Here is a 21,782-nt window from a genome sequence, read left to right on the forward strand (position 1 = left end):
TCTTGTCGGGGCAGTCGGCGGCGAAGTGGCCTGGCTTGCCACAATCGAAGCAGTTGTTGTTGTTCCTTCGCCTGTTCTTGCGGTTGTCGTTGAAGCGCATGAATCGCCTCGTGATCAAGGCGAGCTCATCATCATCAAGAACCTCCAGCTGCTCCTCTGAAACAGAAACCAAAGAAGACAAGGCAAGCGACATAGAAGAAGAGTTACTCAATGACTTAGGCTGTCCAGAGCCTGACATGAGAGCCATACTATTTGGATCAGTAGGGCCTCCTTGTTTTGCTCGGAGCCTCTTGTCAACCTCCGTGGATTTCAACTTGGCAAAGAGTTCATCAATGGAAAGTGTTTCATAATTCGGTGACTCGATGATAGCATCAACCTTCGTACCCCACACTTCGTGATCCAAAGCATGCAGGAGCTTTAAAGCTCTATCATGATCAGTGTAGGGTAAGATGGTGATATTTGCTTTCATCTTGTTCACAATAGCCAAGAAACGCTGAAACAAAGCATCGGCAGACTCACCAGGCAAATGAACAAAGTTCTCATACTCACGCCTATAAGTCTCAAAGAGTCTAGCCTTCACCTGACTGTTTCCCTCGTGGAAACTCTGAAGTCGAGACCAAATCTCATGAGCAAGAGAGAGATCTTCGACTCGATCGAACTCAGCACGACTCAGACTCGCAAACAGAATATCAACCGCCTTGCTGTTGGCGTGATACTTATCCCTTTCATCCTGAGTCACACGAGTAGCAGGAATCACATAAGTCACATCCTGAGTGATTTCCCAAACCCCTGCTCCCCTACTATTTAGATGGGCTCTCATGCGAGTTTTCCAATACCGATAATCAGAGCCATCAAAGTAGGGTGCAGCGGTCGAGGAAGAACGCTCAGAGGTCGCCATAATAGGTTTCGAAACCGATTAGGGTATGGAGAAACCTTAACCGGCTCTGATACCAATTGAAGGACCGAAGGGGCGACCAGAGGGGGGGTGAATGGGAGCCTATAAAAATTCTCAACGAAAACAAGGCCTATGTCCCAAACGCAACCCCAAAGCACACTGCGCGTCGTATCGTCAAGATGACACAAGTCAACTCGTGACAAGCTCACCCTAGGAACGATTTGACACGCTCAAGATATAACGGAAGCAAGACATAAAATGACTCTAACAAGTTTGCTCAAAAATATGATTAACCAACATCACTACTAGCTAATCACTCAACTAAGCATAAAAAAAAATAATAATAATCCAAAATGCTATGCGTGATTAGCTAATGAGAACAAAATAATTAACAGCTAGCCTTGATTAGCAAAAGATATATCATGGACAATAGCTAAACAAGATGTCACAGATAGATTAATTAGCTAAGTAAAGGAAATAACGTAGAACTAATTATTGCATGGAATTAACAAAAGATAAAAGAATTGGCTCACTGGTCTCGTGTAGATGAAATGCTCCTGGTGACCTGCTTGTTAGGATAAGCTGGGCTTGACTTGCTTTGCGTAAAGAAGCTCCCTAGGCTACGAGCTGGGCCTGCAAGTCACGAGATGGACCACCAGGTGCTGGCCTGCGTAGCGTACGCGGCCTGGTGCTGACCTGCCTAGGCCTGTGTCGCTGCTGGGCTATGGCTGGTGGGCCGCCTAGCGATGGGCCACGAGCTGCAGCTTTGCAGCACCACCGTTGGACTGCTGGCCTGCTGCTGCTCCACCTGGTTGCCTGCGCGCACGAACAGAAGCACGAACGCAAGAACAGAAAGAACAGACCAGATAAACGCAAGAACACCCGAAACTTCAAACGAGAAATCCTCCTTCAAATCTCCATGAATCGAGGCAAAACTTGAGCCACAGATGCGCAACCCTAAAGGCTAATAGATCCATGGAAAAGATCACAAAAAGCTCAAGTATCCATCACGGATTTTGGAGAAAACCGAAACCCTAACTCAAGAACGCGATTTGGGAAAAACTCAAAATCAAGCCGGATTCGTGAGGGATTTGAAAGGGGATCATATCACGAATGCTCTCCAAGGTCCTAGCAACATTTCCCTTCAACCAATCTCACGAGATTCGGGCTCAACCATGATGAACGAAAATTCCCCAAAAATAGTTCCGAAAATAGGGAAAAAGAAAAACGCTCGGGAATCAAAGATTAGCACGATTGCTAGACAACAAATAAAGCTAAATCATGAGAACATCTTCTATACAAGATGAGGACTAGCCTCCTCCCTTCATCCACCCACTGAAGATGAAGAAATCAAGAGAAAAGAGTAATCACTCCCTAATCCCCCTCTCTCCTCTCACTTTAAGCACATGACTAGCCTCTAAGCAAATAGATAATGAGTTGCTTAGCCAAGAGGTGCTGAAATAACCAGCCCCCCATCCCTATTTATAGTCCAGGACGAAAGACTATACTACCCCTACAGCTACAACTAAGATAACTACCCACGCAGGGGCATTTTGGTCCAAGTTTTTATCCGCGCATCGGACGGACACGCCGCCTTCACGACTTTGCTTTGCCTCGACGCAAGCTTCGCGATGACGCCACGTGCCCTCCTTCTCGAAGCTCCGGCCGCACCGGGCTCGCCCCCGATTTTGAGGCCCAAACCGGGAAACCTGCCTGCGCGGTGGTTTTGAGGCCCAAACCACCCAAACCGTCCATTGACGCGTGTCCGGCCTCCGCCAAGCCTCCCGCTTGACTCGACCGACGCCGTCTCATCCTGTCATGCCCTCTTGCCATTCCGTGCACCATGTGGACCGCCCGTGACTTCGCCCGGACTCCTCGGGTCCATCGGTCCAAGCCTACTCGCGTTCATCCTTCACCGCCCTTGGTCCATCGGCATGAACCTTTCGCTTGACCTTCACCGCACACCGTTGACGGCCACGTCGCATCCTACACCTGCACATCACAAGCCAAGAGCAACATCAAACCAACACAACGTTGTCAATCACTCATCATCCAAGGGTGACCACCATTGGTCCTCAAAGATAACCAAATCCCAATTGAGTTATACTTCTGAAAAGATAAGGAGAAAGCTTGGTACGTGGAAAGCAGATACAATGTCATCAGTAGGAAAAGCAACCTTGCTAAACTCATGTCTATCCAGTACACCTATGTACATCATGGGGTTTATCTACTGTATGAAGGAAACTACCAGGCACTGGACAAGCTTAGATCAAAATTCTTCTGGCAAGGGAGAAACAAGAAGAGGAAATATCGTACGGTGAAATGGGAAACATTGATCAGACCTAAAGAGTTTGATAGACTTGGTTTCCTAGATGTAAGGACAATGAACAAATGTTTGCTAACAAAATAGATTGACAGACTTGAGAAGAGTGATGATAGTATTTGTATAGAACTGCTAAGAAGAAAATACTTGGGGGAAAATAGTATTTACCAAATCAGAAGATGCAATGGATCTCAGTTCTGGAAGGGGATACTTGAGATGAGATAGTGATTTCAGTAGGGTAGAGTTATGATAGTGAAGAGTGGTCAACAAACCAGATTCTGGGAGGATACCTGGTATGGAGACTGTGCGCTAAAAATTGAATCCCATCAACTATACAAATTCTGCAGGGATCCACAAATATCGGTTGAGGAAGCTCTGAGGGGAGGAGTATGACGAATTGATTTGAGGAGTACACTGAACGAAGAAGAGATGCAGGAGTGGAACCGGTTGATAGAGGCTATGTCACAAAGTACCCTATGTGAGGGCAGAGATGAGAGTAACTTGGCCTTAGAGAGGTCGGGTAGATATACGACTAAATCGTTGTACAAGGAGCTGACCTTTGGGGGGGGGGTCAAAGATAATATGATGATGGATATTTGGGAGTGTCAAGTCCCACTAAAAATAAAGATCTTCATGTGGATGGCGTTTCATGATAAGATCCAGTTAGCTGTTCAGCTAAAGAAGAGAAGATGGGCGGGGCTAGAAAATTGTAAACTGTGCGAAGAGTTAGAAACCACTGATCATATCCTTTTCCAATGTCTTGTAGCTAGGTTCTTGTGTGCTTTTATCAAAGAAACGCTTGGTTGGCGATCAGCCCTGAGCTCCTGTTCAAACCTGGTAGAGATAATAATGCGAGATAAAAAAAGACCTCCCAAAATCAAACATGCTCTTCTTATGTGCAGGTGCGCTATGGGCGCTGTGGAAGACGAGGAACGACCTAGTGTTCAACGACAAGATCGTGGCAACACCGGTGGCAGTAATCCACAAGACGTTGGCTTTGATTTGATGACACAATGGAAGCCGCTGATAAAGAAGAAGAACCTACTGGGGATGGAGGTGATGCTCATCGAGCTCTCACAGGCATACCGCCAAGTCACATGAAAAAGAAGTGCTGGTAGAGTTCTAATTTTGTGTAGCTGGTCGCTGGGTGATGTTGGTACTTACTGGTGCAAATGTAAACCTCTATCGTCGTACCCTTCTGGTAGACCTTTATGATCTAGAGTAGAGTCGAGTGGTGGGTGGGTAGAGTGAGTCGAGGTTGGTTCCTGTTTTGTGCCTGCTAAGGCCAATCTCTAGTGCTGGGGGTAGGATCCCTCTGAAAAATGTTGCTGGTAACGTGGTGCTACTGACCGAATGTAATCCGCCTACTATTAAGCTTTCAATAAAGCTAGGCGTAATGCCTTTGGTCTAAAAATATTTCATGCCCCTTTTATTATTATTTCTTATTTAATTTGGTCTTTGATTCAGTAGTGCTCACGTACTGGGCCTGATCTGAACAATACAAATTTCTAAGCTAACTTTGCTTTCAGTGGGTTGAAAAGGATGCTGGTATGCATGCACGTACTGTGCTTCTCTATCCCAATCGGGTTAATTATTATATATAGATCTTGTTTCAGCTTTTCTAAACATCTAGGGCGGCCGGAAACTGAAGTTTCTGAAGGTAGGAGTAGTAGCAGGCTCCCCCTTTAGCTCACGCGGAACAGTGACGAAGCACTCCTACCTCAGCGCGCTAGCTAGCTTGCAGGCACGCACAGCTGTTGTTTTTCTATGGCAGGTGAAAGCGACTGTATTTTATTCAACAAAATCAGCCGCAATTCGTCTCGAAAAGCTGCTACACATGCAGCTAAACTATGGGGGGAGGAGCATCAAGCATGCACGGCGTGCTGCTGTTTTCTAACCACAATATTGCTCAGAATTGAAAACGCCCCAACCAATTAACTATAAGGGGATCAGGCTACCCCTTTGCCCTTTGGGAGTTAGGTGCTGTTCCCTTTAAGGAGTTTTGCGAGGATCGGATGCTGCAAATCTCGATAAACCCTTTTTAAAATTAGCATAAAATTAGATCGATCGATTAGTATAATCTTCGGCTGATGATGATGCCGTTTGTACGTCTTCTTCAACTTCTGTTATTGCTGTTCCAGTTTGCACGCGTTCTGGCAAAGCTAGTGCTGATGCTGCGCATTATCTCATGAGATTTTTCCAGCCCTAGACTACTGTCAACGATTTCGATCGATCGATGCGTGTTATCATTGCCATCCATCACCACACCAACAATGCAAGGCCGGAGATCCAGGCCGCACGTGAAACTGAAATCTACGACCAGAACTGTAGCAACTAGCAAGTGGCAAATATGCTAGCTTAGAGATGCAGGTGCCCTCTGATAACATATGCCAGTGTGTGTGGTTTGTGTCCGATCGAGGACGATCCTTTCCACCCACCCTGCGATCCCACCCACACCCCATGTCCGGGCCAACCGAGTCTGATCCATGCAGCAACCAGCGAAGTTTCTGATTCCCGAGATCGCCGGGAAGATTTGCTCCCCCTCCAGCGATCGCCCACCCCCTCCAGCCATTTCTAAATTGATTCCCCCCTCCAGTCCCTTTTAGATAATCGTACATGCTGTCATGTATCCTCAATTCCTCATCAAACTAATCCATCATCTATCATATCATGCGCGCATCGCTTTAATTTGTTAGTTTTATTGTGTTTTGATTTGGCACTTTGGAATTCTCTTCCATGCCTTTTCACCACTTGTCTGATTGTATATTGTTACTTTGTGTTCAGTTGTTATTGTACCATCAAATGGGATGCTAGGTATATGGTTTGATTTGACACATCAAGTATCCAAGATCCCAGACTTTTAGTTCACTTACTGGTCAAGAAGAATTTTTTAAAGGCAGCTAGCAAGCTAGCTAGGAATAATTAATATTGAAATGATGCGGCTATATTAACAGACAACTTTTTTTACGCAGCACCTTCGTAATTAATTTCTGTGCTAATTCTACGAAAATTTTTGGGTGCATTTTAATTTGCCGACAAAGATGCCCCAAGATCGTCTCGAAGAAGCCTATCAAAATCAAGGAGCACAACTAAGTTGTTTTCTCCTTTTGTTTTATTAGTGATAATGTTTGTGTAGCACATGGTGCTGATTATCTGTGCTAGTGAGCCCGGCCCATGCCACTACATGGATTAAATTAATAAATCCAATAAAATATTGTGAAAAATCTGCTGTCTCCTTTTAATTAATGGGGGCTATTGGACGTGTAAGGCGATCTCTCCCTTTCACTTTAAGAGGCTTCTTTGCACCATCCATCTCCTCCTTTCTTTCTAGCGCTCCCATTTCTTGCTTCTTGGTCTTCCTCTAGGTCTAGCCGCGCGTCTACACTCCAGCTACCAAGGGGATCCATGAGTGCAAGCAACTCCGGATCCGGGGACAGCATGGAATGGGGAAGGGGAAGGTCATCTGGCTCCAGGAAGGGCAAGAGAGGCGGCAACAGCAGCTCCGACAAGCCGAGGCAGCCGCAGCGAGGGCTCGGCGTCGCGCAGCTGGAGAAGATCAGGATAGAAAGTGAGATGGCGGAGTACTTGCACCACCCTCTTGGTCAGCAGCCTCCGATCCACAGAACTGGTAGCTTCAACTTGGTAATCGCTCAGGCATATGCGATAATTTGATTCATTCGGTGGTTTTTGGTTGCTAATATAGTCACATCTACTGAAGTTCCTGATTCGATGTGATGATTTTGATTGTAATTGATTGATTGAGCAGGAAGAACTGCGCTTGTCTCACTCGCTGCCATCGTCTCCATCCTCCCCCTTCCAAGCTAATATCGGGGTTTCATCTTCCTACCCAATTCATCGTCCAAATCTTGCGGTACATCTTGAATGCGATTGTTTTTAATAATTGTTCAACCAGTGCATTAAGAACTATATGTGATCATTCAAATTAGCTTATTACCAAAACCTTGTATGTCGTTGCAATTTACATGCTATATAGGTTAATTTAGACATATATTCCATGATTAACAGGGACAAATATATGCATCCTTAATTTTCATTTGATAACTTGGTTGGTTACTATAGTGCAACAGCAGAATGAGATGCATGAGATCAGAAAAGCTAGCAAAAAAGACAGTCTTGTTGCCCTTTTATTTTGGTGTTTGCTTTTGCAAGTACTTCTGTACTACTAAATCAAGAATGCATCATATATTACTCTTGGGCCAAGGAATGATAGATCATGAAGCCTAAAAGTTGAACAAGAATTCATAATATAATTAATCCTAGCACCAAAAGATGAACAAGAGAGTATCATTGCAGATCAAGAGATTTTATTCTGCCATGCACGTGATGGGCTTAGCCAGCTGGCTGGATATCTCACAGCAGCTGGTGCGACCTAACCTCAATCATGTGCCTTGTACGTAGATGGCTTATGGAGAGAGATCAGGAGACATAAGATATGGTGCATTTCAAACCAATAATCCAATCATCAGGTGAGTATATGTAAAAGGGGTCAAGGGAATTCATGTCTACCAGCTGAACTTGTGATCATATCAGAGACGATCTAGACACACCGATAATGCAGTAACATGTGAGCATGGATTTATTACCTATATATATGTATCTTCAGGTCACCCAATTACCATGGAGCTACGTATGGATCAGAAGCACATCATACCCATCCAAGCAACGTCACATTGCCTCTCTTCGAACCTGAGGTACTTATGTTTGATATAACATATGAGCTATACTAGTGTAAAATAGTTTCAGTTTTATCGATGACTTATCGAGTTGCGTGTTACCAACTTCACTTCTTCAGGAATCGATTTGCTTGAATAGACCATACGATCTAAATCAAACGGTGGACTCGTCGAACTTGGATGATCAAGAGGTAGACCTTGAGCTCAAGCTATGATCGAAAATATGCTGGCCCTCTAGCCTCTCAGTTAAGCTGTACGCAGCCTGATTGTTTGTGCCACAAGAACTAAAGTGCTTGCAGTCTTGTGTGTAATGCATGCATGGATCATATATAAGAAACAAATATGCACATGCACAATTCTTTAAGTCACAGGGTGACGATGTGTAATTGATGAGTTACTGAGACGAGAAAGAAGAAGAACCAGCTGGATTTGGTGATGCTGGCTAGCTAGTTAATTTGTACAATTGCTGTAAACATTGTTAGCATAGAATGATTAGTAGTTTCTTCTCACCGTGGTGTTGCAACCTCAAACACTGACAAGTTTGCGTGCATGGCGCATTTTCATCAAGACATGCACAGTCTGCATGCAAGTATATGTGCGGTTGTGTACGTGTGCATTGCATATTTTGATGCTCGTGGCTCGTGCTCGATCTCTCAGTTAGCCGTTTGTGGGATTTTGGCATTGTGCCTGCTAGCTTGCACATGATGTGGTGAGGCTTTATTATCTTCTTATGCAAGGCTTGCATTCGGATTTATTTGTGTGTATCTACCTTTCGTGGGATCACAATCTTTATATTCGCTCTGATCTTAAATATATGACATTTAGGATAAACAAATTATAATTTGCAAAGTGGCATTTTTGTTATTGTTGAGAAAATCCATGCTCTCTCTCTCCAAGGGAAAATAACATGAACTACATTATAATTAGAAAACATCCATTTTACTATCACGAGCAATCCACTTTATCCTTTTGACCCCCTATTTACTCTCCTAAGCTATTTGAATTGGTCCAATCTCCCTCTTGGCTCTTATTGAGATTTATCTTTTCATTTCTCCACGTATGGGTTGAGGTATAAGTTAAATTTATTTTTGGCTGACATAGGACATCATAACTGAATTTTTTTCAAGGTTATTTTCATAATTTAGGAGCATCTAACACTAAATTAATCCATGATAAAGATTCTTAAAATATTTTCTAACATAGTATATGATGTAGTCCTCTATCATCTCACAAAATTTCAACTTAAAACTCAACTTGTACGCGGAGAAATAAACAGGACAAATCTCAACCGGGGGTAAACTGGATCAACTAAAATAGCTTAGGGAAGTAAGTTGAGCCAAATTAAAAGTTTTTATCAGGGGTTCAAATGAACAAAGTAGATTGCTTAGGATAGCAATAAATAGTTTTTTTCTTATAATTATCATATGTGCGAACTTGATCACTCTGAAACGTAGCTCATGCTAGCTAGCTTTATATGAATTCCATGATCGAGTATTCGAGCATGTGTAGACATTTATAAAACTTTGCACATTGAGCACGTATACAGTACACTGCATGGATAGCCAGTACTATATATGTATTAAATGTGATATCTATCAATTATTAACCCTTGTATCTGAGTAGGGTAGCAATATTTTCAGAAAGTAAATTAATAATAGAACTTCATAAATACCTATCATTTAGTGTGTTTTTCTTATTATGCTCCTGTATTGAATCGGAGTCTCTTGCGCTATAAGTAATGAATTAATTTTCTCTTTGCCACTCTTCCTCATATATCAGGTTCTAGGTATTTGTTATGGAAAATGCTTCAAAATGCAAATCATTTGTAAAACGTACTGATCGAGTTACCAGGTCATCCATCTCCTTTGAAAAATAATCACCACCTAAGTGATTTAATAAGCCATTTGATGTTCTCTGCTTGGTTATGTTAACATGTGGTTGTAGACTATATATTGTAAGCTAAGGCACCATTTAATCTCCTGTTTGTAATCTCTAGTGAGGATCACACACTCAATCCAACACACTAACCCAATCCAACAGTCCTATATATATGATAGAAGTGTAATTTTATCCTAAATTCTGTTCCTCATGTAAACAAATATAATACGAATATAATATAAGTGCATATGCTTGGATTGACGAATTGAGAACATAATAAATGGTGCCTTGTAGCTTTTTCCAGGAAAAGCCTGCAAGATCACAAAATCATGGTGATCTCTTATACAAGTAACCTGACACTGATCGATATCAGGATATTGTCCTTCATGCCTGGCCTTTCTTGTACATGATCAATAGCTACCAATAAAAGGCTATATGATATTATGGATTGGTGATCCGCAGCAGCGTAGTATAGTACCCTGCCACCAGTTTTCAATCTGTATGAAATATAATGTAGTGAGAAGACTATACAATCCAAGCAACGGTGCACGATGACAGAAGCTACCTTTATTTTTGCGTGCTGCGCGTACGCGGGAGATCTCAATAAGCTTTGCAACCCCCAAATCTGAAGCTGCAGTATTAAACTAGCTAACGATACATCAAAGTAATCATCGCATGCATGTGTCCCTAATTGGTGATTTGAGGAAGTCTCCTCTTAAAAAGAAATAATTGGCATTTGAAAGCGGGAAGGGACGCGCGCTCTTCTTGCAACTTGCTAAAAACTAATTAAACACCCAGATGCTCTCTCTCATGTCGCAACCTCCAAATAAGTTAGAGGGCTCTTTAGTTTGATTCTGGATCATATAAATGGCGCCAATCAATATGCATATGTTTATGCGCTCCTAATCATATATGCATGCAATTATGTAGAGTTGGGACACTGCTGGCCCACCTGCTGAATCATGGTGCATGCCAGAAGCGCAGGGTTCGATTGCAGGGCTGCAGAGGCAAGTTGCAAAGGCTCGTCCTGTAGAGAGGACCCCAAGCTAGCTACCGCGACTATCAGCTGGAATCTCTGCCGCCGTGCCATCTTACGCACGTGCGTCGCCGGCAATTTTCGCTTTTTTTCCCTGCATTCATTTGCAGCAGCAACCATGCGCAGGTGTTTATGTATATTAGGTGCATCGAAGAATCACATACCACACGTCCACACGTATGAATTTATATATATACAAGGTAAAATTAACTAAGAAACTGATCGCTCTTCCGAGATCGTAATTCGTAACTAGCTTTGGTAGTCTGCCAAAGTGCTTTGCTGCCATCTTCCTCCGATCGACCTCCGCCCGACCGGCTAGCTGCCTGCTTCGATCGACATGGTGTGCCCTTCCTTCCTTCTTGGACGACCCAGTCGAAATCTCCGGGCCGGCCCGACTGCCCAAAGCTATATAGGTGGTAGGTTTTCCGGTACGTCGTCGTCAGTCGTCGCATGGGCTCAGCAACTGCTTCGACATGATGTGCCCTTGGACGGCCCAGTCGAAACCGACGCGCTGCCGCGCCGTGCGCGTTGACAGCCGAGCAAAACACTCGAGCAACAGAACGACACAGTGCAAACACAGCGATGGAACAATGGTCTGGATCCACCCCAGATTGTAGAAGCGCTTGTACAGTAAACAGATGGACTGTAAAAGGCTAGCTGGATTGTAAAAGCTTGTGGCTGTTTTAGATCCCTTAGCTTGACGGTGGTTGGATCATATATACGAGCTGGTAAAAGTTAGGGTGAGACAGCTCGTGGGATTTCACAATCTGGGGTTGGTGGATTGTAAAATCTGAACCATAATGTGGGTGTCACGAGTTGTATTGTAATAAAAGCTGGATACCACAATTTAAGTGGATCCAAATAGAGCTAAATAATCATTTAGTATAGCGTATAATATGGTTGCCATTCGATCTACTTGGCGCTAAATTCTAATGAAGCATCAAGATGAAGTGCGGAGTGCGGTGGGTCATGTGCGTTCTCGATGTACCCTCTCAAGAAAACTATTGGAGCGACGCATATTTGCTACAACGGTCGAAAAAATATTGAATTCTTGGTGGATATTTGCTGCAACAGTTTTCAAAATCCCATGAGGTTGCTAACTGTAATTAATCAATTAATACACGTATAGTTGTCCAAACAGCTAGCAAACCAGATTTCAAAGTATCAAACATATTGAAGATGCTGTCATTCCAAACATTAATTTCTTGACATATCAAAGTAGGAATTTGACACTTCATCAACAGTTTGCAGCGTCTATATACTCTTGATCTCCGTGATATATCAAAGTATATATACACATTTATAGTCCTAGAAACATCCAGATTTTGCATTGGTGTTTGTCTTTATTGAATTATTGCTACTTACTATAAACTACTTTACAGATGTACCAAGCATGAAAAAGATATCACATACGAATATACGCATTTAATTATGACGCGGGAGCAAAAGATTGCAGCAAATCAAATTATGAACGTTGGGCTTGAGGTCATGTTTATACGTGGCACCACTATATATACATGGGCTTTGAGGTGCGCCAATGAAAAAAAAATTTGGGGAGCAAGCCTGAAGATATCCTTGTTGTATTAGAAAAGATATTGACTGTATGCATCTAAAAGTTTTTCGTCCATTCCTAGATATACTTTTGCATAGACCATGCTGACTTTTATCTTTTTTATTGATGTTTTGTTCTATGTAGGCGCTCATGGACGGAAGCAGTTCATCAAGAGATGGCAGCGGTAAGGACGGTAAAAGGCCTGCTCAAAGCTTCATCGACAAGCGGATGAGGGAGCCAAAACGAGGGTTAGGGATTGCCAAGCTAGAGAAGATGCTAATGGATGGAAGAAGTACAACAGATGGCAACCATGGGAACGGCGAAAGGCCCGCTCAAAGCTTCATGGACAAGCTGAGGGAGCCAAAACGAGGGTTAGGGGTTGCCAAGCTAGAGCAGATGAGGGCAGAGGAGGCAATGAAAGAGTACTTACAAGATCCCATTTCGGGATCTGGTATTGGTATCCAAGGCATGGTAAGCACACCTTTTTTTTTTCCCCGAAATTTGCAAGCTCCCTTGTATGATCCATTTTGTGTGGTTTCTGCATTGTTTGTGATTTATATCAGGCTTATGCTGGTTCTTAGCTTGTTGCCCTACCAGCACCTTCCAAAATTCTGTGGTAATTTGTGGTTAGGTTATATCGCCATTGAGTTCTTTTATTACCAGCACCTCCCCTCATATTGGAACAGATGTGAAGGGACATGTATTTAACAATACTGACGATCTTTGTGATAAAATTTCTCTATTTTGAAAATTCAAAGTAGGGGAAAAATCGAAATTCCCCCCTCCAACCCCACTTGAATCTTACTGTCCTTGCATTACGTTCGTGCTTCAATTCAATGCTCTATCCAGTCCTTCTAGACTATGCAGTATATGAGCCTATCTTTAGTATTGTTGTTCTCAAACTGAAAAGCATCGCTGCTTTTTTGTTTTGTTTTGTTTCCAATGTTTGTTTATTTGTGCAGACTACTTCTCATGTGTGGTGATAGATAATAGCATTTCTCCCTTAGACCTCATACCCTTATATTAGCATATATATATATATGTTGGTGTCTCAACTCTCAAGTATGAGTCACGGCTGACCCCTCTTATGATTTAATTTATTGTAGATCGATGCCATAGACCATGCTAACCTTTATCTTTTATGGATGCTTTGTTCTATGCAGGCGCTCATGGATGGAAGCAGTACAAGAGATGGCAACCATGGGAACGGCAAAAGGCCCGCTCAAAGCTTCATCGACAAGCTGAGGGAGCCAAAAAGAGGGTTAGGGGTTGCCAACCTAGAGAAGATGAGGGCAGAGGAGGCAATGAAAGACTTAAAAGACCACTTTAGCCAGGCACACATTTTTGGACCTGGAATTGGTATCCAAGGCATGGTAAGCACGAAGCACAACTCTCTCTCTCTCTCTCTCTCTCTCTCTCTCTCTCTCTCTCTCTCTCTCTCTCTCTCTCTCTCTCTCTCTCTCTAATTTGCAAACATTGCAAATGCCCTTGTATGGTCCATTTTGTGTGGTTCCCACATGGTTTGTGCTTCAATTCAATGCACTACCCAGTCCTTAAACACTAGTATGCGGCATTTGAGCCTACTAGTTGATAGTTGTTCTTCAAACTGAAAGCATCGCATTTTTTTTTGTTTCCAATGTTTGTTTATTTGTGCAGACTACTTCTCATGTGTGATGATCGATAATAGCATTTCTCCCATAGACCTTATGCCCTTAGCATATATATGTTGGTTCTCAAGTATGGATGATGACGGCTGACATTATTATTATGATTTATTGTAGATGTCATATCCACATGGAACAGGAGAAAACATGACTGGACTGTTCATCGTTCCCTTCGCCAGGTAAACATGTATGTATACACGATTAATTTCCCATATTTACTGCCCACGTTCTTGGAATAGAGGACTAAAAATTTAGGAGGAATTGTGCACTAATCTCTTGCAAATTACCTTTTTTTTCAAGTATGTCCTAGATCATGATGAAATATTTCTCTGCCTGACAAATGTACAATATGCGACAGGCCGCCAAGCACATCTGGAGCAGCATCTCATGTCAATACAAGCAACACAGTGCCAACCGGGCCTCCAAGCACCCCTGGAGCAGCATCTCATGTCAGTCCAAGCAGCACAGAACCTACAACACTCCAGCTCTTTCCTGATCATATGGTACATATCCAGATCGTTGTTCTTATTTTTTCTAGACTAAATGCAGTACTGACCTTCTTCATACAAAGCACACGCTTGTTGTTCTGCTCAGGTAGTAGCATGAAATACATGCGTGCATGCCTCTTTTTTTTATTTTTCCTTTTTTTTTTACGAAGCAACGCTAGGCAAATTGCTCATCAGATACATTGCTTTACACAAGCCTTGTAGCTAGGAAAAGAGCTCAGTATGTGCATACTATTCAACTGCATGGGTTATCAAACTCACTGATCACGTTTGCCCTCTAATATTTGTAGGAAGATGAACATGCTGATTCTAAGAGAGAGGGCGATCACAACCTACCTGTGGAGCCTGCTGCCAAGAATTTGGATGATCATCAGGACCTGGACCTTGAACTGAAGCTGTGATCCTAGTCCTTTAAGAGATCGTGTGTGCTTGATGCTGTGTTTTGAGAAATATTGTCGATTCTTGGACTGATGACCAGATCAGCAATGAGTAGTTCTTTAATTTTGTTCCCTTCTGTAAGACTTTGGATTCTGCTTGTGTCGTTATGCCAATTAAATATGAAATGTTGGATTATATCCAAATTGATTGACAGAACTTGGAATAATGTGTATGCATGCAATTAAGTGTTGGATACACACGACGCATGCAAGTGTTGGATACACATGAGGGTGTATATTCTTCTTAACACGAGAAATTCTAGATCCTCTCGACGAACGTGGTTGCTTCTTTTACTAATATTATATTTTGTTTTTCTTTCTTCTTCTTCTTCTCTTTTTGCGAAGCAATGCTAGGCGAAATGCTTGTCAGAAACATTGTTTTACACAAGCCTTGTGGCTAGGGAAGGAGCTCAGTACGTGCATGCTATATATTCAACTGCATCGGTTATCAAATTAAAATCACTTATCACGTTTGCCCTCTAATATTTATAGGAAGATGAGCATGCTGATTCCAAGAGAGAGGGCGACCACAACCTACCTGTGAAGCCCGCTTCCAAGAACTTTGATGATCCGCAGGACCTGAACCTTGACCTGAAGCTGTGATCCTAGTCCTTTAAAGATCTCTTGAACAAATCATTAAGGAGTGTGTGGCTCCAATGTTTTAGACATATGTGTTTGCATTGAGAGATCGTGTGTGCTTGATGCATATGGTTTTGAGAAATAATGTTGATTCTTTGGACTGGTAAATAATATCAGACCAATAGATCAGCAATGAGTAGTTCTTTAATTTTGTTCCATTCTGTAAGACTTTGATTATGCTTGTGTTGTTATGCCAATTAAATATGAAATGTTGGATTATCCAAACTGATTGACATAATTTGGAATAACTAGTCCATCAACCCGTGCTCCGCACGGGCTAATGTTTTTAGAAGCTATTGTATTTGAAAATTATTTAAAAATTAAACTCCTAACTAATAATCAAAATTGTTTACCTACTACTCTCTTATTTTTCAATACTTCAACATAATACTTATATAGATATGTACCTATCTTTGTCCAGTTGTGATTGATTTTTAATTAATAATTACTCTATGCACGTTTTCATCCATATTCGTACTTATTCCATTTTGTATCACACATCCAATCCTCCATACATTATATTTAGCATACAAATCAATATTTTTCATCGATTCCTCATATACATGTATAAATGGTCTAAATGGTGGCATTCATCATGTGTATATACTTTTAACTTAGTATTTTTATATTAACAATGAGTAATTTAGAATCATATATTAGTTTACTTTTCGACATTTCTGTATGATGCACATGAAGATAATTAGATTAATATTTAGGTGTTTACTTTCGGTTATTTTTAATAACGACACACGTGGGTAACATAGATAAAGTTTTAAAATGATATTTTAAGTTACGCTTTATAATGATGTGTATTAGTAAATTGGATGAAGATTATGTGGTTACTTTAGGTTATTTTTTATAATAACCGAGCTCGGTAATTTAGATATAGCTTTAGAGCTCATTTTTGAATATTTTCACAATAACAATGGAGGATAACTTTTTAGAAAATATAATAGATCAATGGCTATGATTATTAGAGTTTACAGGATTGGTGTTTGATATTTTTAATTTTTATGAGAATTTATCTCTTTTTTCTAGCTTGTCTCATGGGAACTAATGCGGAGTCTCCAATGGAAAAAAATGAGACTACATTGCTACAAAATTATTACCATAAGCTACCTCTCGTTTGTTAAATATTCGAACACAATGCTTATGTAGATATATACTTAATATCTTCATCCAATTGTGATAGATTTTAGTTAGTAATTACTGTATAATATTTTCAACCATATTTATAATCTTTAACTTTTCACTTTGCATCGTAGGTATGCGTTTGAATTTGTTTAATGAATCCTAAGTTTGAGATACAATTTTAGCATAGAAATCTATATTCTCATCACTTTATATCCTTATAAATGGTTAGTAATTACTCTATAATATTTTCAACCACATTTATAATCTTTAACTTTTCACTTTGCATCGCAGGTATGCGCTTGAATTTGTTTAATGAACCCTAAGTTTGAGATACAATTTTAGTATAGAAATCTATATTCTCATGACTTTATATCCTTATAAATGGTGACACACATCATGCGTATAGATCTTAATTATTATATCATATACCAATAGTGAAAGATATAGACGGTTTAGAATCATATATTGCTGTATATTTTTAATTAAGATTATTTGATTCAAATATAGGGTTACCCCATGTTATTTTTAATAATGGCATGTGTGGGTAATAGGTAATATAGATGCAAATTTAAAGGGTTTCTTTAGTTTTTTAAGTAATAGTGGTAGGCTTCAATTGCAAATTAGGGGTTATTTTTAAATATTATTTATAATGGCATAAGTCGGTAATTTGGATGAAGATTAGGGGTTACTTTAGTTTATTTTATATAATAGCAGAGGTGGGTAATTTATATGTAGATTTAGGGGGTTACTTTAGGCTATTTACATAATGGCATAAGTGGATAATTGTTTAGAAACATAATAGATCCAAAGGCTATGATGATTTCAATCTATCGATTGATGGTCGGATGTTTTGCTCTTTTGTGAGAATTTCTAGGATTTCTCTATTTTTCTAGACTGTCCACCTAGGAATCCTAGGTGGCTTCACCCGAAGACCTCAAAAGAAGTTTCCAATTAGTAATAGTAAGATGCGTGTGTACATGCAAGTGTTGGATACACATGGCATTTTCACTGCAGCCTTCAAAGTTCATATATGCAGTGGATTCCCGGCGTCAATTCGTGGCGTAGTAGTGTTTTTTAGCGTGGCGACACAGGCAGCCCATATGGGATGAAAATTTTTAAAACATGCATGCGCGTGTACTATACACATTTCCTGTGTTCTAATGCATCTTCGGAACAACTTCCCGTTGTGCCTAGCGGCATGCCATTGCCATTGCGCATGCAGTATGTCCATTTCCAAGACAACGAAACGCTTTTCCATCTCCGTTTCTACGTCGTCCTAGCTAGCTAGACTGCCCAGCTAATATTGCTTATGCCTGAAGAAATAGCCAACTAATCAACCATTTTTTGACCAATTAACAACTGGTTGAAGTCTCTACAATTCCACCGCGATCTGAGTATCAACGTCACATATATCACAGCTACAAGCCGAGATGTGCTTTTGGGCGAGCTTGCTCTGCTCGAGTTTCCCTTCCTTCATTATTTCAACCTTAGGGCTTAACCGTCACAAAAGAAAAAAAAACACGAGAGGACGGTGCCCACTTAGCATAGCAAATGCACCCTCACCCCTCGAACTTGGTAGGGAGTGCTGTCCAGATCCTAAACTTGTCAACCGGTTTAAGTGAGGTTCAAATCTACATAACTCACATTAAACTACCTGTATGGCATATGCGGGACATACATGTCATGCCCCCACTCTCTCTTCCTTGGATCTACATCTCCCGCCGCCTTGGGCGAAGCTACCTCCGGCGGGGAGGCACTCGAGCTTGGGCGGCGAACGGGGGCACTCGAGCTTGAGCTCCTGGCAAACTCCAGCCACGGATGAGGGTGTTGCCGTTGTCCCCACGAGCGGGAGCTCGCCCCTGCACCGCACCACGCCTCTGTCGTTGCCTCCCCGAGTTGGAGCTCGGTCGTGATGGCCGTCATTGTCTCCCCACCTCTGCCTCCCAATCCTCCTACAGTCTGCCTCTTCACCGGTGTCTGTGCCTGCTGCTGCCATCGGCTCGCCGCTCCGCCCCTTCGCTCGCGCCTGCTACCATCCGCTCTCGCCGGGTAGCGACCGCTACCACAGCCCGCCCTCCCGCCCACACAGTGGATTTGAAGCTGTCGGTGAAGGAGAAAGAGCTTCTGGCCTCGGCGTCGACCCCGCGGTCCTCGAGCTTATGGCGGATGGATGTGATGCCGACCTGCAGTCCTCGAGCTTATGGCGGATGGATGTGGTAGTACAGCAGCGAGGCCGCCTTTGTTCAGCCGGGCCTGTGGGGGCAGCGGCAGCGCGGCTCGAAGGCCGCGGCAGGGGCGGGCTCGGTCGAAGCGGTACACGGTTTGGAGGGCGCTGACGGTGCTAGGCTGGGTGTGCGTGACGGCGTGATGCATCTTGACGATGCTCAGCTGCTCAGTCGTGTGTGTGGTGAGTAGATCCTTGGAGGTCTCCATGGCGTTGGTGGCCAGCGCAAGGGATCTCCTCCCGGTGTAAGCGGTGCGTGTGAAGAGAAACATACGTGAGGAAAAGAGAGAATAGAGAGAAGATAGGTGGACCTGGCATGTGGGCCTTAAATGTCGGGTCCATGTTAATGTACCGTTAGCATATCACGTATGCAATTTACACAGGTTATGTAGATTTTAGACCTCGCGCGAATTAATTAGCAAGTTTGGAAATTTGAATATGCAATTTTTTAGAAGTTCGGGAGCCTAGATAACACTGCCAAGTTTGAGGATCGACGGTGCAATTTAATCCACTTACGCGTGCAAGTGCAACACATGGCATCCTCTCCTCGAGCTGGCCGGGTTAACGACGAGGTGGCTCCCGCTATATTTGAACGGCCGTTGCGCATGCCCCCCGCGAGAATGGTGCAAACCGGCAGCGCTCGGCGCCAGTTATGTGCACAGCCAGCGGGGCTAGAAACCGCGGCCGGCGAGCTTGAAGACGACCCAAATTTAGGCGCCGAAATAATTAGTGGAGGAGCTTTAAGCTTCCAAAAAAAAGAGAAGCATGCTGAGGAGGGAGGTAGCGATCCCGCTCTAGCTGGGCCGGTCACGGGAGGAGGCCGGAGGGAAGGGAGAGATCAGCTCCTCGACCTCTCCGCCGCCGCCGCAATAATAATGGGGTACTCCCTGCCCCGCGCCGCGGCCTTCGCCGTGGCCCTCCTCCTCCTGGCCTCCTCCGGCGAGGCGTTCTTCGACATCTTCAACATCTTCCGCCCGCGCTCCGAGAGCGACGACTTCTTCCAGAACGCCTTCGATGGCTCGCAGGAGCAGGCGGTGCCGACGCAGACAGAGCACGAAGAGCAGGGCGCCGCGCCGGCCACCGCCACGGGCCTCACCAGGGTGCCGCCCTCGGGCCCGCCCAGCAAGGCCGCGCAGGACACGGTCGAGCTCGCCGCCGACACCGGCGGCGGGCCGGTCGGCGAGTGGACCATCGTCAGCGAGAACTCCGGCGTGTCGGCCATGCACATGGTCCTCATGCGCCACGGCAGGGCCGTCATGTTCGACACCAGCACCACTGGCCGGTCGCTCATGCGGCTGCCCCAGGACAACTGCCGCATCGACCCGCGCGCCAAGGAGGAGGGCACCATGGATTGCTGGGCGCACGCCGTCGAGTTCGACTACCACACCGGCGGCCTCCGCCCTCTCAAGATCCTGACGGACACCTGGTGCTCGTCGGGCGCGTTCGACGCGGACGGCAACCTTGTGCAGACCGGCGGCTACTTCGAGGGCGAGAAGGTCGTGAGGGTGCTGAGCCCGTGCGACACCTGCGACTGGCTGGAGCACCCCAACAGCTTCGCGGAGGGGAGGTGGTACGCGACGACGCTGGTGCTCCCGGACGGCCGGTTCATCGTGTTCGGCGGCCGCCGCGCCTTCAGCTCCGAGCTCGTCCCGATGCCGGGGAGGACCAACGACAGGGCCACCTACATGCCGTTCCTCCGCGAGACCACCGACGACGTCGAGAACAACCTGTACCCGTTCGCGAACCTCCTCCCCAGCGGCGAGCTCTTCCTCTTCGCCAACAACCGCTCCGTCATCTTCGACCACAGGGCCGGCAGGATCGTGCGCGAGCTCCCGCAGCTGGGCGGTGGGAGCCGCAACTACCCGGCGTCCGCCATGTCTGCGCTCCTCCCGCTCGACCTCCGCAACGCCACCGGCGGCGCCGACCCCGAGCCGGTGGTCATCATCTGCGGCGGGACGTTCAAGAAGGCCTTCAGGTTCGGCGAGAACAACACGTTCCTGCCCGCGCTCCGCGACTGCGCCCGCATCAACCTGGCCGCGCTCGACGCGCAGTGGGAGACCGAGGACATGCCCGTCGGCCGCGTCATGGGCGACATGCTCATCCTCCCCACCGGCGACCTGCTGCTCCTCAACGGCGCCGCCAAGGGCTGCGCCGGCTGGGGCTTCGGCCGGCAGCCGGTCCTCACCCCGGTCCTGTACTCGCCGCGGAAGGAGAAGGGGTCGCGGTTCCGGGCGCTGGCGTCGTCGACCATCGCGCGCATGTACCACTCCACCAGCGCCGTGCTGCCCGACGCCACCGTGCTCGTCGCCGGCGGCAACACCAACACCGCCTACAACTTCAGCGACGTGGACTTCCCCACCGAGGTGCGCGTGGAGCGGTTCTGCCCGCCGTACCTGAGCAAGGATCACGCCGCAACCCGGCCGGTGATCGACGCAGCGTCGGTGCCCGCGGGAGGGATGCGGTACGGGTCCCCGTTCACGTTCCGATTCTCCATGCCCTCCGAGCCCGTGGGGGAGGCGGACGTGAAGGTCACCATGTACGCGCCGCCCTTCACCACGCACGGCTACTCCATGAACCAGCGGCTGCTGATCCTGTCCGTGACCGCGTTCAGGGAGGAGGGGCGGAGCTACACGGTGACCGTGGACGCGCCCGGGAAGCCGGAGCTCGCGCCGCGGGGGTACTACCTGGTGTTCGTGGTGGCCAAGGGCGTGCCGAGCGTGGCTGCGTGGGTGAAGATTCTGTGAATGAAATTCCGCTCTGGGAGTTGCGACGAGCATCGCCCTGGGGTCGTGATCCATTT

At 44.9% G+C, this 21,782-nt stretch overlaps 2 protein-coding genes and 1 long non-coding RNA gene across 3 annotated transcripts; 2 read left to right on the forward strand and 1 right to left on the reverse strand.

Moving 5' to 3' along the window:
- Nucleotides 1-2: 2 nt before the first annotated feature.
- LOC111256591 lies at nt 3-281 on the reverse strand. Its single transcript, XR_002676642.1, has 2 exons — nt 250-281; nt 3-156 (listed from the first exon to the last, which is right to left on the reverse strand). It is a non-coding gene; the product is annotated as an uncharacterized LOC111256591 (long non-coding RNA).
- A 6,278-nt stretch (nt 282-6,559) lies between these two features.
- Nucleotides 6,560-8,443, forward strand: LOC101766209 (protein SPEAR3). Its single transcript, XM_022825608.1, has 5 exons — nt 6,560-6,860; nt 6,985-7,089; nt 7,638-7,705; nt 7,843-7,930; nt 8,032-8,443. The coding sequence occupies exons 1-5, from the start codon at nt 6,624-6,626 to the stop codon at nt 8,125-8,127; spliced, it is 594 nt and encodes a 197-aa protein (XP_022681343.1). The 5' UTR covers nt 6,560-6,623; the 3' UTR covers nt 8,128-8,443.
- An 11,356-nt stretch (nt 8,444-19,799) lies between these two features.
- On the forward strand, nt 19,800-21,726 carry LOC101766616 (aldehyde oxidase GLOX). Its single transcript, XM_004963549.2, has one exon. The coding sequence runs from the start codon at nt 19,858-19,860 to the stop codon at nt 21,724-21,726; it is 1,869 nt and encodes a 622-aa protein (XP_004963606.1). The 5' UTR covers nt 19,800-19,857.
- Nucleotides 21,727-21,782: the final 56 nt, after the last annotated feature.

This window comes from Setaria italica, chromosome III, assembly GCF_000263155.2.
Source record: "Setaria italica strain Yugu1 chromosome III, Setaria_italica_v2.0, whole genome shotgun sequence".
In the NCBI taxonomy this organism is placed as follows: Eukaryota; Viridiplantae; Streptophyta; class Magnoliopsida; order Poales; family Poaceae; genus Setaria; species Setaria italica.

Coding starts and splice junctions, on each gene's coding strand:
- LOC101766209 (XM_022825608.1), top strand. CDS start 6,624: ATGAGTGCAAGCAACTCCGGATCCGGGGACAGCATGGAATGGGGAAGG. Junction 7,706..7,842: donor ACCAATAATCCAATCATCAG/GTGAGTATATGT, acceptor ATGTATCTTCAG/GTCACCCAATTACCATGGAG. Junction 7,931..8,031: donor TGCCTCTCTTCGAACCTGAG/GTACTTATGTTT, acceptor TCACTTCTTCAG/GAATCGATTTGCTTGAATAG.
- LOC101766616 (XM_004963549.2), top strand. CDS start 19,858: ATGGGGTACTCCCTGCCCCGCGCCGCGGCCTTCGCCGTGGCCCTCCTC.